This window comes from Apis mellifera, linkage group LG2 (genome assembly GCF_003254395.2).
Source record: "Apis mellifera strain DH4 linkage group LG2, Amel_HAv3.1, whole genome shotgun sequence".
Classification (NCBI taxonomy): Eukaryota; Metazoa; Arthropoda; class Insecta; order Hymenoptera; family Apidae; genus Apis; species Apis mellifera.
This window is the reverse complement of record NC_037639.1, coordinates 6,915,449-6,934,901: the sequence shown is the minus strand read 5'-3', so window position 1 is coordinate 6,934,901 and position 19,453 is coordinate 6,915,449. Positions and strand designations below refer to the sequence as shown.

The window sequence follows — 19,453 nt, the reverse complement described above, 5'->3', positions numbered from 1 at the left end:
AATTTTAAATTATATTTTTACAATATAAAAATATTCAAAATTATACAGCTTAAATAAATATGTATATTATTATTACAAGAATTTAAATATAAATGAATGTATGAATGAATGTATACCTATATAAATTAATTTTAACAATAGATATCACATAGTCATCGCATCAGTCATCAAGAGTATTAGTTGCTCTCACGAATGAAGAAGTAATATAGAGTTCCTAATATGGCTAGCGATAAAAAATCAGGAAAATCTTCAAAAGGTACGAAGTCTACTACAGAAATATTATCTGAATTTCAAATGCTTCGTAATGAACAAAGAGCAATGGCTAATAAATTGTCAGAAATGGAAATGGAACTAAATGAACATAAGTATGTATTTTCTAACCTATATTACTTATTTATCTTACTTATTTTAAATTTTATTTTCAATGTTATAAGCAAATAAAAAATAATTTTTTATAAATTATATTATGAAATTTAACAAATTTTAAACTTTTTATTAAGAAATAAAAATAAATTATTTTAACAAATTAAATATTATATTTATTTATAATATATTTTCTTTTAGATAATATATATTATATCAATAATTATTTAAATGATATTCAGTTTTAATTTTTTAGGATTGTTATAGATACATTAAAAAATATAGATCCTAAAAGAAAATGCTATAGAATGACTGGAGGTGTTTTATGTGAACGTACTGTAGAAGATGTAATGCCAGCATTGATAACAAATAAAGAACAGGTCAGATTTTTTTTTTATTAAATATTTTATTAAAAAATAAAATAAATATGTTATATATTTAAATATATATATATTTGAAAATAGAACATTTTTGATATGATATATACATATACTATATGTAAAATTACATATCAAATTATATAATTATATATAATAATTATTATTAATAATTATAAGTTTTATTATTATTAATAATTATTATTTATAATTATAATTATAGAATATATATATATATATATATGTTCTAAAATTTTAGAATGTAGTGTAAATAAAATATATTTGATAATTTTTAGTTAATTAAAGTCATAGATACCTTAAATGATCAGTTGACAAAAAAAGGAATTGAAATAAATGAATTTAAAGAGAAGCATAATATTAGAATTAGAGGACAACAGGATGTACAACAACGACAAGGTGAAGATAAAGATTCCAAAGAAGCAAAAAGAAGTGCTGTAGTTGTTAATTCATTATTAAATAATTATTCATAAAGTCAAAATTTTCTATCTACAATATTTCTTATGTTTATAATTAAATCATATTAATTTACATTATTTATTGAATAAGATAATATTTGAAATGTATAAATATCTAATTTTTTAATGGTTATGTATTTTATAAAATACTTATTGACTTTTATTTATAGATAAATAGTATACAATTTCAAATATAATTACTTTAGTTTTTCAAATTTTCATCATTTTCTTTTTTTTTTTTAACTAATCATAAATATGAAATTATAATCATTGTAATTTTATATATTTTTACATTATGAGATAAATTAATCATTGAAAAATATTATGCTACAAATTACGAAAATTATAAATAATTAAAAAAAATTAATTTTAATATATAAAATTTTTACATGAACAAAGTTATTTTAATTATAAAAAATTATAAAAAAAATTAGAAATCATTTTGAATATAGAAGAAAGGATTTTTTTGATGCTTCATTCTATACCATTGTTATTTCTGTTTATTAATTCATCATTTCAATTATTTTAATTTATAAAAAAAAAATTATTTTTCTTTATTATAATAAAGTAGTTTTGAAAAATAGGTTCAGATTAAAGTGTAATTATAAAATTTGAAATGAAATATATCAATATATATATATATATATAAAATAACTTTATTTTATGGAATAATCATACTAGTGCACAAAATATTATGTAGAAAAAATTAGACTTATGCATATTTTCTATAATTGCTATAAGTGCTATAAGATTTAACATAATAATTATGTTAAATCTTTTTATATGTTTTTTATATAAAAAATTAATTCCTTATTTTTTTTATGAAAAGGATATTATAATTAGTAATAAAATATATAAATATGTGAATTTTAATTTTTTCATAAATTACTTATGAATCAAAATTATTATTATAGAATTATAAAATTATTAGTTATAAAACACTAATATAAATTTATAATTTACTATTTATAGTATATATAAAGGCAGTAATAAGCATTTAAAATACAGCATATTATGTAAATATAAAGGCACCACTTTATATACAGGGTGATATAAACTCTATGTATGTAACAAAAATGAAAATGTATGATTAATGACATTGCTTTTGGGAACAATAGAGAAAGAATCACCCTGTATTATGGAAATATTAATGTTCACGATTCCATCTCCATACAGTAGCATCATCACAAACACATAATAAAACTGAACCATCTCTGCTTAAACTAGTTTGACGTATAGGTGCAGTACATCTAGGATGCTGAAGTGAGTAACAGCGTGCTTGACCAGGTTCGTCAACTTCTAAATCCCATACATATGTTCTACCCACTTGGTTTCCTAATGCTATTGTACGTTGCCAAAAATCCATTGAGAATCTGATAAACCATATATCACATTCTTTAAATTCAAACCTATGTAAGACAGTTGCACTTGTTTCTCCATTACGTAATTGAGAATCTTCTAGCCGTCCTGGTTTCCAACAAACAATACAATTTTCACAAGATTTGCTTAAAATGAAATCACCATACCATTTAACACAATCAACATAATTACGATGAACATCACGTGTAGTAAAATCCGGAAAATGTTGAAGTATTGAATCAAAAGGTCTTCCATTACGACTAGGATTACAATAATAGGATTGTTTTATTGCTTCTTGCATATCTGATTTATCTAATGACCATAATTTTAAAGCATGATCCATACCACATGAAATAATACGTTCTCCTTTCATATCAAAGTCTGCACTTAATACTTCATCTCTATGACCTTCTACACCACCAAATATTGCTATACATACATCAGTTTTTATATTCCATAGTCTAAGAGCATGATCTTTTGATGCTGAAAGCAATATGTTTGGATCTTTAGGATGAATTTTTAATTCATTTATTGCATGACCATGACCAATATAATGTTTGATGCAAGTCATAGTTACAGGACTTATAACTCTTACAACACCACGTGATCCAGCTACTGCTAGTAAAGGTTTTCCAGAATCATCATAAGTCCAAGTACAAGTATAAAAATTTTCCTCTGGATCAGGATCTGCATAACACTGACGTAATCTAATATTTCCTCCTTGTGGACATTCATAAATGCTTACTCGATTGCTTCCCACAGAAGCAAATATTAATGGTTCACCTTCTTTTAAGTGATGATTAAATTGTACTCCAAACAATGGCTGTCCATGGTCTTCTTTAATACTGCAGCAATATTTATAAAGAGGTTTATCTGTACATGGTTTATATTTTGCCGTTTTACTTCTACGTCGTCCTTTTCTTCTATAACGAGCACTGCGGGTAGGTGTATCACTACGATGAGTACCAGCTGTTGAATTACTACCAATACTACATTCAGTTTCATCACTATCATTTTCACTATCTTCTTGACTAGAGGCATATGTTTGACTTTTGCTGCTTGTCTTCTTCATTTCAATATTAAAACTATAAATTCAAGTTTTATAAAATTCTATATCATTAGTCCGTCCAATAATAGGAATTCCACTTGTTATACCCAATACAGCTTCTATTAAATTTAATATTCTATTACCTAATTGAACACAAATTTGTGGCTTCTAAAAAAAATATATAAAAATTAATATAATATAATTTAATTTATAATAATTATTATAAATTATAAAAAAAAAATTAAAATGCAATATACATTCTATAACCAAATAAGATGAAATTTTGGAAAAGAAAAGGGTGTATATATGATGGACTTAAAATCCAAATGTCTTAAATTCAATATTGAAAAAATTGGGAATATAAAAATAAAATATAAAACAATCATTGAGCATTCTTGGAATCTATAATTAAAATTATAATTCTTATCATATTATTATCTATAGGAAATATAGATTTTTTATTAGTCTATTTGTTACAGATTTTAGACATTATTCACTGTGATATGTTTATAGAAACAATAGATAAATTGTCACAATGTATTAACGTACATCACAAAGACATGTATGTTTAAACAGAATTCAATATATTATATCAAAAATTTTTTATTAATATCTTTTAAATTAATAAAGACTTTAAATTAAAATTTTGTATTCAGAAAATTTTAATTTTATATTTTTATATAATCAAATTTTATATTCTTTTTCCTTGTTTCCATCAAAATTTCAGTTTGTTTGATCATAAGACACATATTGTATTATATTTAAAAAAATATATATATATATAAACTTACAAAAATATTAGCAGACAAAAATCGAATATTATATTTCTCTCTTATTTTTGCTGATTTATGAGAAGTTAATCCCATACTATTTGAAATCCCTCTGCAATTTATAAGACATACAGCTCCAGAAATAATATAATGTTCATCTATAAGACTAATATTTGTTTCTACCTTAAATAATATTTCTTTATATTAGTATTTACATATTATAAAAATAGTAATTATTAAAAAATAAGTTATATACTTACTTCAGACAAAGAATGTGTAGTTTTCCAATCAAAAACAAAAATAATAAAATCTATGCTAAGATTTAAATTCAAACGTATAACTTCATCAATAAGCTCACATTGATGTACAACGATATGCCATTTTCTTTCTTTTGCACTTTCATGTAATCCTTCAGAAACTTTATGACATAATTCTGCTTGTCCTATAACCTAAAGTTATTCTTAATGTATAAGTTTTGTTTTAAATCGAAAAATTTTATCTTTAAAAATTTAACCTCATTAAATTTAATACCTTAAAAATGATAAAAGAAATGTATATAAAAAATAATAAAAAATTTTTATATTGTAATAAATAATTTTTATGATAATATATTTTATTATAATGAATCTAAATAAATATAACAATATTGCTATTAAAATATAATCTTAAATTAAAATTTTTATATTTTTTTCTATTTAAATTTATAAATGTAAAATAGAAATTTTTTTAATAATTTAAATATGTATATTTTATAATAAATATCTAAAAATAAAAACATAAAATAATATTTATATCTTAGTTTTTTACTTATTAGATTAATTTTACATTACATATATAAAAAGATTTATATTTAAAAAAATATTATAAAATAAAAATAAATACGAAAAATAATTAAAAAATTTCAAACATACCAAAATCGAAACTAAACAATTATTTCGGTGTACATTACAATTAGTAAGTATCCCCGCCATATTTCCATAGTTACCAATTGCATTGAAAAAATGTAAAATTCAAAAGTTGAAATCATAAATAAATAGTTATAATTATTATTATACTATTTATTATTATTTTATTTATTATTAAACTAAGTATTTATTTTAGTTAAATTAAAGATATTAAATTTTGGATTTTTTGTTTTAGATTATATTATTATTATTATAAATTTTGATTTGCAAAAATAACAAATTGAATATTAAAATTTAATGTTAGTTCAAAAGTTATTGCACGTAAAGTAAAATTTTGCATTTTTAAAAAATTTTTTGTGATATATTTTATATAATTTTTGATTTTTAGATTTTTATTTTAATTCAATCAAATAATAGAAAAATATTTAAATTATTTTTATTTAAGGAAAAATAATAAATTCCATATAATACAATATTTCTGTACAATTAATACTGTAATATATAATTATTTATTTAATGAAAAATATTTTTAATATATTTTTTTAATAATATAATTTAAATATGTGAAAAAATATTTTATATTTATTGAATATTATTTATATATATATATAAATATATAATATATGTAACAATATGTGTAAAATTTTTATAAATATAACTTATATAATAATATAACTTATAACTTATAAAGCATTTATAAATACAAATTAACACTTGATTTCCATCTTCATGAGCTTGCAGTTATAAAACTTTCAATAATTATTTCTCCCAAAGTTCTACAAGAATTAATAATTATTTTTTAAGTAAGTAAGTAAATTAATTTTTTAAGTATTAAATAAATTTTAAAAAATGACACTACTTTTGATTTTTTATCTTATTTTACTTTGTTTTTAAAAAATTATTTTTGACATTCAAGAAATAATATTGACGATTAATTTTTATTTTTATGTTATTTACTTATTATTATTATTATTTATTTTTCTTGTATTCAAAAGATAATTTAGTTAACTTTATTATATTCTTTAACTTTAATATATCGCTTAAACATCTTAAAAATCTTAAATCGCTAATATTTTGTTGTCTATATTAATATTAACATATTATAATTAATATTTATTTATATATATAAATAAATTTAACTTTAATATTTATAAAAAAAAATGTATCAAAAAAATTTTTGTTGACTTTATTAACTTTTATAATTAATTATATAATTTTTACATAATTTATTTACGTAGAGACTATATCAAACATTCTAATTGTAAGATTATCATCATTGTTATTTTTATTTTATTCACTCAGATATAAAGGAAAAATTAATAGCAGAATAACTAAATAAACTCTATTAAACTGAATAAACTAGAGATATTACATATGTAGATATTTTTTGAATATTTTGTAATATTTCTATATTATACATCCTTTGTCTTTTAATTAGTCTTTTTGTAATTAGTTTTTTAGATAGACAACTCACTATGCTTGTATTAGTATTTCAGTTATTTAAATATGACTAGAGATTTTCATCTATTTACCTCATGTTTTTTTATGTAATATTTCACAATATATAGGAACACAAAATTTCATTGTTAGGGATATCCTGCATCTTGTATCCTATATCTTATCTGTAGTATTTGAATATTCATATGCAACGTATACCGGGTAGCAATCAGTCATTTATAAAATAAAATTGATATCAAGAATTAATTAATTGAATGTATTTTTTACATATTAATACTTTTGTGATATTTAATATTATCTTGTAAACAAGAGGAAAATGTTTAAAAAGTATGTGTATTTCATCTTGTAAAATAATATAACCTAGTTTAGTAAAAATACTATTAAAAATACTATTACTATTGATATTTTATTAGATTTGACGAAAAAGATAGTATTTCTGGTATACAACAATTAAAATCATCAGTTCAAAAAGGAATTCGTTCAAAGCTTTTGGAGCTTTATCCTTATTTAGAAGGTTATGTTGATGCCATAATTCCAAAAAAGGATGCTTTTCGAATTATAAAATGGTAAGTTTTTCAAAATTAATTTATTTTAAATTTAATATAATTTTAAATTTGTTATTATTTTATGATTAGTCATGATCATATAGAGATTATAGTAAATGCAACAGGAGATCTTTTATTCTTTCGTCAACGTGAAGGACCCTGGATGCCTACTTTAAGATTGTTACATAAATGTAAGTTATATTTTTCTTAAATATAATAAACACTTTGATTAATAGCTAATTTTACACAAAAAATTTATTTTGTTTTAACATATTTAAAAATTTTAGATCCATTTTTTCTACCAATGCAACAAGTTGATAAAGGTGCTATACGGTTTGTTCTTAGTGGAGCTAATATTATGTGTCCTGGCTTAACATCAAAAGGTGCAAAGATGACACCTGTAGAAAAGGGGACAGTTGTTGTATCCTTTATTAAAATAAAATAATAAAATGAATTTTTTATCTAAGAATTTAAATATAATTCTTGACTTGAAAAATAGGCTGTTATGGCAGAAGGTAAGCAACATGCTTTAGCTGTAGGTGTTACTACTTTGTCAACAGAAGATATGTAAGTAAATAAAATTTAGCGATTTATACATAAAAAAATATGAAAAAATATTTTGTTCTTTATAATAATGTAATTTACAGAATTAAGGTGAACAAAGGAATAGGCATAGAGAATTGTCATTATTTAAATGATGGACTTTGGCAAATGAAATCTGTGAAATAAAAGACTGATGTACATTATCTAAGATGTAATGTACAGATATCTTAACTATTGTATGAATGTATCTTTTGGCATTTTTAAAAATGAGATGTGCTGTGAAATAATAATTTTAATTACAATATTATTTTCAAAATAAAAAAGATTAATAATGCATTTTTATTGTACAAATGAATATGACAATTTTATTATAACTATTTAAATGCATCAATATTATTTAAATGTATTTTATGATTCACATAAAATCAATAGAAGTCTATAAATCAATGTATGCAGTTGTAAAAAATACTTAACCAGATCCTGATTTAATATCTGTCTGACCTTCTTGATTTTCTGAAGAAACAGAACGTTCACTTTCACAATGTCCTGATGCTAAAGAATAAGATGAATTATTAGCATCAGAAGTTGGTACAGAAGTTGGTGCAGAAGCTGTACTTGAACCCGGTACACTGTTATTAGTAGTATTATTTTCTCCAACAGCATGAGGAGATTGTGGATGATAATGAGGACTATGTGGACTATGAGGACCATGGGTATGAGGACGACCTGTGGCATGTGGTGAATATTGTGAATATGGTTGATGATAATATGGATGTGCATATTGCGGATATGGTTGATGATATGGTTGTTGTTGAGAATAAGCATAAGAAGGATGAGGAGGTCTTGGAGCTAATGGAACATTTTGAGCCTGTTGAGTAGGTCCTGGTTGATATTGTTGACTATAGCCTTGATTTAGTGGAATCATCTGAGGAGTATGTGGATTAGAAACTGGTCCTTGAGGTGGAAGCACCTGAGTTCCTTGTGTTCCTTGTGTTCCTTGATGAGGTGGTATTGAATGATTAGCTAACATTGCTTGTTGATGAGGATTATGTTGCATAGGAGGAGCTGGTGAAGAAACAGGAGGCATAGTCGGTGTATTTGCAGATGCATTTGCATTTGTAGGTGTGTTTGTATTAGCAGTTACTGCTACACCAGCAACTGCTGTTGTAGTAGGTTGCTGTGGTTGTAAAGATGGTTGTGATTGTTGAGTTGATGGCTGTTGTTGCTGCTGTTGATGTGATTGAGATGATTGTTGATGTTGTGTTGATGGTGGTTGTTGTTGCGGTTGTGATTGTGAAGAAGATTGTTGTTGTTGTTGTGAAGATGGCGGCGGCGGCGGTGGTGTTTGTTGTTGTTGTTGCTGTTGTTGTATTGGACTAATAGTCCCACAATACATTCCAGAATTGGATGTATGTTGATTAGAATTTCCTTGAGTTGATGAAGGTTCTGATTTATTTTCAATATATGGTGGTGAAGATGTTTCTTTTTTAATTTCATTATTAGGTTTTTCAGATCCATTTGCCTTTTTATCTACTGCATCATTATCAGGAACCTACAAAGCATTGATAATAAATTATTGTTATATTGATAATAAATTAAAATTATAATTATATGAATAATATTTACATTATCAGATGGAGTTTCATCATTAGTAGGAGCAGGAGTTGGAGTTGGAGTAGAATTTGGAGTTGATTCACTTGAAGGAGGTCCATCTGAACGATTTTCTTCTGCACCTCTTAATTTATCTCGTCTAAGTGCTTCATATTGTCGTTCCACCATTTTATTAAATGTTTCTTCATCTACAGCTGGTTTACAATGCTGAAAGACATATTTTTTATTTGTTAGGATATTTATATCATTAAAAAATAATAACTTACTTTTTTTAATTCTTCTTGAAATATTTCACTTGTCTCAATAAATTTACGTTTTTTTGCTTCAAATTTTTCTTCTATTTGTTGCAATTCTGCTTCAAGTTTTTTCTATAATATTCAATGTTTTAAAATATAATAATTAAATTTATTATTATTACTATTTATTAAGTATTAATATATTATTAAATTAAAAATTAATATTTTGTCATATATATATATATATACCTGATGCATTGTTAAGGATTGTACTTGACGACGTAGTACTTGCATTCGTTGTGTAGTGACAACAGAGCGAACATCAGGAACTACAGTATCACTAAATATCTCATTAATAAGACGATGATTTCGAGTATATCGAGAATATGCAACATGTTTTACGGAATATCCATCATCTTGATCTACAAAATAAAAATATACATACAATATTTTCTTGGTTAAATTACATAAATTTATATACCATCATCATCTTCTGCAGGTAAAATATCTATTCTTCTATCTTGAGCTGCTTGTCCTTTGGTACTGCCAGATGAACGTTCATGACTTTCTCGTTCATCATTATTTTGTTGTGCGGCACATAATGCTGTATTTAAAAAAAAAAGTTATATTAAAAAGTTTATATAAAAAAATATATTTATAAAATATTTACCAGATTTTCCTCTATTTTTAGCTGCAATATAAGCTAAATATGCAGGTGAATTGTGATAAGTTTTTAAACTTTTTTCATATTCAACCTATTTAACATACATATAATATTAATATTTATTTTTATAACTATATGAAATAATATCAATATGATTTTGACCTTTTCTGCTTCATATTCTTCAATAAATTCTGTTTTATCTTCCTCTGGTAAATCTCTCCACATTTGTCCAATAATTTTTCCTATTTCCCATAATTTTAATTCTGGATTTTGAGCTTTTACTTGATCCCAAACTTTTCTACTATATCTCATATAAGGCATAAGAGGTTTCTCTGGTGGTTTAGGTGGTTTGGGCATACGAGAATCAGCCTTTTTAATTAATATGAAAAAATTTTCATAGATCAATAAAAATATTTCTAAAATATTGTTATATTCAATATTATAATATTTATAATATAGAAATACATACATTTGTATTTTTTCCAACTTTTTGAGGTATAAATCCTGGATGACTATGAGGTGTTTGAATAAATGGACTTTGTGCATCTTTCTATTAATTATTATAAAAGTTAATTTCATATCCTAAAATGTGTGTATATATAATTTGTATAAAATATACTTACAGCATTAGTTGAACTACTACTACTTCCACCTGATGCTCTGAGTCGTTCTGAAATGTAGTTATTTTTTTTAAATGATTTATAGATGAAAAAATATAACCAAACGATTTGAGGTTAATAATGCTTACGATTAGATGCAACGATATTTGACGTAGCCATAGCTACTTGCTTATAGTTCGGAGGTAAAGCCATTTTGTATATTGATTAAGTTTTAGTTTCTTAAAAATATAACAAACACATATAATAATATATAAATATTGTTAACTTATATTTTCTAAAGTAATTCATTTAATTATATTTTTAATAACTTAGAATTCATTTCACCGTCAGCATCTTATAATATACTATTGAGTACTCTTAAGAACTGAAGAGAAGTTAGCTCGAGGTTGAGACAATACTCGTTCACCATTATACGATGTTATATGATTTTATCTACAGATGCACGATTTTCGACCAATACGCATTTTTATTTTTATGATTGTATTGGATCTATCAGAAATAACCAATCAGATTTTACTATTATTTTCATTCTTTCAATAATATGTAAGTATTGTCAACTTATTAAAATTACTAAATATATATTACTATAATTTAAAATTAAATAAAATTTCTCTAGTTGTTTTCATAATTCATTGGTTAAAATAAATTTGTAATGTGTATTATATAAATAAATTATTGTAATATTTATAACAAATATTTATTTATAAATATAGTTTATGTATATATACATATATTATATATAATTTTTAAGAATTATATTTTAATAATTTTATATTTAAATCATTTTTTTAAACACGTTTTTTTTAAACACGTAAAAAAAATTATTGATTGAAGTGTTTTAATTTAAAAAAAAAGTCAATCATTTTTCTTTACTTTATAATATAACATATTTTTGTAATATGATATCCAATATTTAATAATTAGTTTTAATTTATTCTAAATATGTAATGTGTGAAAACATATAAAAAATGTTATTTTAAATTATTTTTAAGTTATTTTATTATCATAAAAATAATATATTTTTAAAATATATTAGCGCGATTTATATTTATATAATAGTAAAGAAATTGGCAGTTAATTATCCTTTTCAAGAAATAAATTAGGATAGAACCTTAAAGCTTCAATTGTATCATCTCTACAAGCTTTTCCTTTTTTTTCTGTAACTAATAATCGTTCCCGTGCTAAAAGAACTGATATACCTTCTGATTGAGCAAGCTCTTCTGCTGTTAAAAATCCTTTTTTTTTTATCTATAACAAAGAGTAGAAATTAAGCTTCATATAAAAATTATTTGAAAATATTACTTACTAAATCAGCTATAATATCAACTATAGTATTATCATCATGTGATCGAGCTTGAAGAACCATAACTCCGCTATCAAATACTCTCAATACTATAGGTAAATCTAAAGAAGCTAACTGTCTACTAGCATTTAATAAATCTTCTGGTGATAAAAGTTCCAAGCCTCTTGCTCTATTTACACGACAATAAACATCTGTTAATGTCATCATTCCTCCAACTTCCTGCCAAATGGAATTTACTAAGTGTCTATTATGTATTGTAAATTGTTAAAAATTATTAGAAATATTAACTTTAATTGGCTCTTCTAAAATATCTGCAAGTTGTTTTGCCAATTGCTTGAAATATTCATTACTATTCTTGTATGCATCTCTGGTAACAGGATCATCAATGCCAAGACTCATTAAGTAAGATTTAAATCTAACTGTTTCATCTTCTGTGATATCTCCTTGTCTCTCCTGTAATGGTCTTTGATTATGAATGTCAATTTTATAAAATAATCTTGTTGAGAGTCACCCGTATTTTTGTTGAGATAGTTTTTGAAATGGAAACCATGTCTTTGGCCACTTCCATGAGCTTCTTAAGATCTTGAAAAGCCATTGATATACTTTCATCTGTTGCTTTCTGTTGTTCCTGAAGACTTCTTTCAATACCTATAATACCAGTTCGTGTCTTTATTTGTGGTAAAGGTTTATTAATATCTCCACTATTTTTTATATTAGTATCAGGATGATTTAAAGGCATAATAGGTGTTAATTCCCAAATTCGTCTCATAATAGTATCAGACAAATGCGTATGAAAATTTGGATCTAAACCTTCTTTAAATGATATTTTAATATAATTATATATACTATTATCTAATGGACCAGGCATTTTATCTATAAAAAAAAATATAATAAATTTAATAATTTAAATTTATATAATTTTAATATATTGATTTATAAATATATTTTTTCATAATTAAAATATCAATTAACATACCAATTGGAGCTTCAGAAAGATGTATAATAATTTTTTTACTACGTCCAAAAGAAAATGGACCAGGAATTTCTTCCTCAAAATAAACTATATGACGAAGAAACAATGAAAGACAAGTATAACCACGTGATATATCACCAGGTCTGCCCCAAAGAAATCTATGACTTGTAAGCACTAATTCACCACTTTCAAAATTTGTCTGTCAAAGAAATGAAGGTTATGTTTTATCCTATATGAATAGTTAATTATACATACTTTGACATCTCCATCGTACAAACATATGCCAAAATCACGTCTTATGTAAATTTCATTTGGAAAAAGTCGAGAATCAGCGTATTCAAATCTATTCATTATTTTTGGAAGTTGAAAATAGAAATTAAATATTTTTTTAAGTCCAAAATTCTCGAATTCTGAATGGTCTTATTAACAACTTTGATGTACTTAACCACAAAATGTCCTCCAATTTCTATATACTTATATATACATATACAAGTTACATATATATATCATTTATTGCAAAAATAACATAATACGATTTAAAAAAAAATGATAATCATTATTAAAATATAATATTAAAATTTCAAATTAAAAATTTTGTATTTGAAATTTATTTATAAAACCAATAAAAAAACAAATAAAAATAGTTGTTTCAGCAATTCAAAAACTATTTTTTATCCAATTTTTTATAATTATTGTTACGATACTTACAATTTATGATAAAAATGCTCTTTTATTAAAATTTTCTCATAATGTAATAAAATAATAATTAATTGTTTTTGATTATAATTAATATTAACAGTTGTATCTTTGAAAAATTTAAAAATAAAATATTTATAAGCTCAAATTAAAAAAAATTAAAAAATTATATACTAAAAATTTATATAAGGATTTAAGTGATAATTACAAAGTGGATGACATTAGTTATTACTTTAAATATATTTGTTTCGAATTTATTCAATAAACGAATCGTGTAAATAGAACCGCAACCATGAGTAACAATGACCATGTATAGTTAATATGATTTTTGTGTATTGATTGCACGCTTGTATAGTGATTAACGATTTTCATTTATAATATATTTCTTTTCAGTTTTTAATAATAATAAGGTTGATTTCTTTTTATTTATAGCTATTATAGCATATAATATAATGTGTAACGATACACTTTATACCTTTTGCAAGCACAAGCTCGAACGTACCTTATCTTAAGGGATATGTTACTATTGTTAAAATTAATAATTTTAAATGTAGACAAATTTTCATGTACATCTTTTCATTCGATGAATATTTGTAAATATACATGTAACATCGAGAGAGAGATCATAAAACTGAGGAATAAATATACATATATGATCAAATTGAACTATTTGTAACTAATGATGTACATGTAATTTGCTTTTACATTTTTTTTTAGAAACAAATAAATTATAGACTGAATCAATTAAAATTACTGCCAGAAATAGGTTATTTTTATTTATATTTTTTATTTATATTCATTTTAAATTTAAATTAAATTTCGTATTATAATTAAAAAAATATCCGAGAAACAAATTCTTTTTCTTATGTAAGAATATCAATAAGAAAAATGGATTTTTAAAAATTTTTTTATAGTAATGATAATAAAATAATATCATTAAAATTATTTATAAATTGTATAATAAAATTAATAGTATTTAATAATTTATTAAATTATTTTCGTTATTAAAATTCTGCGAAGTTATTTAAATGATTCAATCTATATTGAAATATATATGTACATGAACATTTTAACAAGTCCCTTAAGTTTATTTAACTAGAATAATCTTAATAATTTGTTTGAGTACTTTTAATCATTTAAAATTGTATCTTCCACGATTTCTGATTTTCTTTTAATCTGATGATGGTACGCACGAGCATAATCCAAAATGTAATTAGGAAGAGCTTGGCAAGGATTGTTCTTCAAAAAGTTTCATCTTAATCAATAGATACAAAGATTAATGCATATATAGGGTGAGGTGAATGTGCCCTTATTATATCACAGAGAGGCGTAACAAAAATATAAAACAATTTAAATTTTATAGTATTTTTCTATGAATCATACACTCATGCAACGACTACGCGTTGCGATTCGTCCCACAATCTCGATCGCTTTTATAAATTATAAAGCATTTTCCACGAATTTTGATAATGATTAATATATCTGATTTGTATTAATTATGATATAATTAATGAAAATTGTATATATTTAATTTGTATGATTAATCATATAAAAGAAAAATGATTAAAAAGAAAACGTTTATTATATATTTCAATAAAATATTATGTTCGTTCAACGAAAATAAAATTTTTTTTACAAATATACAACGTTTTAAAAAAAAATATTTTATATATATAAGTAATGATAAATGATGGAAATAAAATATTACAATCTAATTACAACATACGAATTGTTATTAAATTTATAACAAATAATTAAATAATATAATATAATATAATATAATTATTCATATATATATATATATATATATATATATATATATATATATATATATATATATGAATAATTAAAATGTAAAATATATGTATTTTATACGCGTATCGGTGCATTGCTTTTATTGTGTTGCATCATTTGTGGTACGAATCGCATTGGCATTATTATTGTCATCATCATTCTTTTTTCCTTTTGTCCCTGACTTTTCGACATCGTTTTTACCTATCTTTCGCGCTATTTTTTTCTCGCGTTCTGTGCGTTTCTCTTATTTTTTTTTTTTTTTTTTTTTTTTTTACATTTTCACTCTCTCATTCTCTCCTCAGTCTCACGTATCTCTTTCTCTCCCTCTCTTATTCTCTCATTCTCTTTCGCGCATTCTATTTCTTCTCTTTTTTCCCCATTTTCTGTTTTTGCTAATTTCGTCTATAACTAGTCCCTGACAAAACTAAATTCTGATAAACGAGAAGCAAGCTATTGAACGCCTTCAATATTTTTCTTTCCCTGTCTCATCGTTCTGCGCTATTCGTTTTTTAAATTTATTCCAGTTTAACAGTAAAACTTAGTAAATATATATTCACACATGCGTACACGGTCGTAGACAAATATATAATGAAGTATATTTTACTTATACACGTGTGCACGCGCGTGTACGCCACGTTGGTATTAAGAATAAAAGATTAATTTTGTGCTGATATACAACAGTGTTTTGAATGAATAATTTGAGTTATACGTATACAGATTATACATACGTACTACGTACGGTTTCGTGAGTACAAAGTGGAATACGACGATGATCCGATTAATCGAATTGATTTTGACATTAATTACATCATCATGAATAACAATAAAGAAATTTTTTTTTTTTTATTTTTTATTAACAACGATCTATGAATTATGTTAAGAGAAGATACATGGTTATGATTTAATTATTGGATTATAATCGAAGATTCTTCTTTTTGCAGTTGATTGATTCGTCGATCGGATCAATGAAATATCGATGATTAATTCTTTTTCTGGAAAATTTAAAAAAATAAAAAAATATTAAATATACGAGTCGCAGATTGTTAAAAGAAGATTATTCAATTCCAATACACATATATAACTTATATAAATTATTTCATCGACGAAGACATTGCTATATTAAAAAAATATTCAAATTTATCAATGTGCAATGAATAATTAATCGCAATCATTCTCGTTAATCACTTTGTACAAAACGATGCAGAGATACATATCGTCCACAATGGATAATTTACAAATATATTTATGGGGTTTAATGAGAGTTCAGCGATATTAGTCCCATAGTAAGTTGGCGATAGAAAAAACCTGAATAAGTTCATAAGTATGGATTCAAATAGTCGATAGTTTATGACAAAAAATGTATAATAATATAGAGTGTAAAATTTTCTCACAATGTAATTATAATATAATATATATATATATATATATATATATATATATATATATATATATATATATATATATATATATATATATAGATGTATATATACACGTGGTGTATGCATAATGTGTACGTGTATACGAAGGAGTTAGTTTTGTTAAGTTTTATTGTGTACGAAGAGGTACAAAATTTATAGGTATAGAATAGGCTATGAGGTCCGAAAGGCTATCTAATTCGTTCGATTTGCGCTAACGATCCCATAATTATAAATATTGCGAGGTTTTCCATTTCGGTCCGAACTACAAATACTATGTCGTTAATTATAAATTAATCTTTACACAATTTTTGAAAGATCATATCTACTAGAAGAAACTATCTTTATATAATGTAATAAAATATTATTCCGCTAGTTCCTTACTCTCTTTTCAATTTTATCATTTTTCTTGGAATAATTTTAAAATAATGAAATATAGTTCCGACCAAATGGCAACGCGTGTTCAATTATATTAGGAATAATCGAATATTATCGTAACCTCGAACGTTCATTGGAATCGTAATGAGTAAATTTTGTAGGATCAAGTCGCAAGCATTCTTTCATTGTTCAATTGTACAGTATACGTACAAACAACCCGCAGCAGATTTTCATTTGATTCTGCTTTTGTTTGAGAATCGTGTAATTCGGCTGTGTGCCAAGTACGATCACGAAGAAGGAGAAGAAAAAACATAGAAATCAATGATGTCGTTGAAATGAAATAACGAGAAGAAATAAATAAGTCGAGAAAGATGAGAAGTGACAAGAAGAAAAAGAAGAAAAAGGAGAAAAGGAAGAAGAAAAGTGGAAAGAGCGATGATGGATCATTAGGGGAGAGAGAAAGAATAATTAAGAATCGAGATCAATCGTCCATGTTTCGAAGAGAATGCTCTGCACGTCGAGTACGTCGTTAATAAACTCTGTACAAACATTAACAGTTCATTGAGAACAACAACATTTACATTTTACTCGAATAAAACCCTTAGGGCTTCTATCATCGCAATGAAATCTTTTAATCGCGACGAATTGTCGATACATTTCTCGACTATTTTTTCTTTGTTGCTTTTTTTTCCATTTTTTTTTATTCTTCTGTAACTGTATATAGTCAGTTGTTAAACGAATGATGTTAAACAAGATTTATATGTTAAAATGAAAATTATAAAAAAATCAACGATGAGAAATTTTAAAAATAATTTGTAAAATAATCGATAGATAATTCTGGCCTTAAAGCAAACAATGATTGTCCGACGTGGAAAAAGCGAGCTTTTCTTTCGAAAAAACGGAATACATTTTAACTGACATCAACGTGATCCACACAGGAAGTTCTGATGGAATTTTCTTTATACACGTAAGGAAGGTTCGATTAAGCTTGTTTTCTAAAGTTTATCTATTTATACATTCTATTCTTTCTATTCTATTCTTCAAAGAAAAAGAAACCGAAAAATAAAGAATACGTATCAACAATGCCATTATTTGGTTTCTTTCTTCTTTTTGCATCATTTTATGTGCAATTCATTTAATTCGTTATTCAACAACGAATAAAAGGACAAAGTGATTGTACATTACATTTCTTCAGCTCTGACGTCTGCCCATCGTATATAAAATATGGGTACAAATATTTGAGCCTCTTATTAGAGAGAGAATCTCTTGTGATCTCGTCACAAAATTTGTTCGAACCTTCCTCGTGAAGGGACACGCAACAATGTGTGAAATCGATGTGAACAACAATATGGATCCATTTAGAATCTATGATGATTTTTTTTTTTATGCCTGACGATGACTTTTGATATCGATACATCAGTCTGAAATGATTGATACCAGCTCCGTGTTTTCATCTGATCGATCCTCTTGTTTTGTACAATAAATAAATCTTTTTCCGTTTTAACGATAACCTCATAATATAATTCATTGGATAAAATGATGACAGGATCACGGATTTTTGAACTTTATCATTAGATGAAACAATTATGTTGAACGATGTACATCCATTTAGTACATGTACAATAGGATACGAGTTTGACATTAAGATTTTACATCATCAAATCGAAAACGGTGAATCGTAGATTTTTTTTTTTTTTGAATTATCATCATTTTACTTGTAATATATCACACGTTTATGGTTTATACTTCCTCGTTGGAGTATAGAGGAGAACGGTTATAAATAGATAATGGTGAACATTTAGTGTAAATCCTTAATAACGTTACTAATACAAGTAATCTTAATGTGAATAAAAAATCTTTCCTATATGAGGCCTTAAATGTTTCAGCACCCTGTAATTCGCAAATTTACAATGATTCCA

At 24.2% G+C, this 19,453-nt stretch overlaps 5 protein-coding genes across 5 annotated transcripts; 2 read left to right on the top strand and 3 right to left on the bottom strand.

The window, feature by feature from the left end:
- Positions 1 to 141: 141 nt before the first annotated feature.
- On the top strand, positions 142 to 1,253 carry LOC726085 (probable prefoldin subunit 2). The gene is made up of 3 exons (XM_006561172.3): positions 142 to 365; positions 620 to 743; positions 1,037 to 1,253. The coding sequence occupies exons 1-3, from the start codon at positions 220 to 222 to the stop codon at positions 1,229 to 1,231; spliced, it is 465 nt and encodes a 154-aa protein (XP_006561235.1). The 5' UTR covers positions 142 to 219; the 3' UTR covers positions 1,232 to 1,253.
- Positions 1,254 to 1,853: 600 nt separating this feature from the next.
- On the bottom strand, positions 1,854 to 4,779 carry LOC551412 (polycomb protein EED). The gene is made up of 3 exons (XM_623805.5): positions 4,654 to 4,779; positions 4,415 to 4,572; positions 1,854 to 3,791 (listed from the first exon to the last, which is right to left on the bottom strand). The coding sequence occupies exon 3, from the start codon at positions 3,645 to 3,647 to the stop codon at positions 2,364 to 2,366; it is 1,284 nt and encodes a 427-aa protein (XP_623808.1). The 5' UTR covers positions 3,648 to 3,791; positions 4,415 to 4,572; positions 4,654 to 4,779; the 3' UTR covers positions 1,854 to 2,363.
- Positions 4,780 to 6,902: 2,123 nt separating this feature from the next.
- On the top strand, positions 6,903 to 8,180 carry LOC726009 (malignant T-cell-amplified sequence 1 homolog). The gene is made up of 6 exons (XM_001120413.5): positions 6,903 to 7,083; positions 7,170 to 7,322; positions 7,392 to 7,492; positions 7,589 to 7,722; positions 7,801 to 7,868; positions 7,949 to 8,180. Exons 1-6 carry the CDS (start codon positions 7,073 to 7,075, stop codon positions 8,028 to 8,030), a joined length of 549 nt encoding a protein of 182 aa, XP_001120413.1. The 5' UTR covers positions 6,903 to 7,072; the 3' UTR covers positions 8,031 to 8,180.
- Positions 8,149 to 11,404, bottom strand: LOC412077 (SWI/SNF-related matrix-associated actin-dependent regulator of chromatin subfamily E member 1). The gene is made up of 10 exons (XM_395543.6): positions 11,104 to 11,404; positions 10,979 to 11,025; positions 10,825 to 10,905; positions 10,518 to 10,724; positions 10,362 to 10,446; positions 10,173 to 10,295; positions 9,941 to 10,113; positions 9,722 to 9,823; positions 9,471 to 9,662; positions 8,149 to 9,396 (listed from the first exon to the last, which is right to left on the bottom strand). The coding sequence occupies exons 1-10, from the start codon at positions 11,165 to 11,167 to the stop codon at positions 8,314 to 8,316; spliced, it is 2,157 nt and encodes a 718-aa protein (XP_395543.4). The 5' UTR covers positions 11,168 to 11,404; the 3' UTR covers positions 8,149 to 8,313.
- Positions 11,405 to 11,976: 572 nt separating this feature from the next.
- On the bottom strand, positions 11,977 to 13,725 carry LOC412076 (vacuolar protein-sorting-associated protein 36). Its single transcript, XM_395542.6, has 6 exons — positions 13,507 to 13,725; positions 13,255 to 13,450; positions 12,790 to 13,151; positions 12,567 to 12,731; positions 12,282 to 12,497; positions 11,977 to 12,223 (listed from the first exon to the last, which is right to left on the bottom strand). Exons 1-6 carry the CDS (start codon positions 13,600 to 13,602, stop codon positions 12,050 to 12,052), a joined length of 1,209 nt encoding a protein of 402 aa, XP_395542.2. The 5' UTR covers positions 13,603 to 13,725; the 3' UTR covers positions 11,977 to 12,049.
- Positions 13,726 to 19,453: the final 5,728 nt, after the last annotated feature.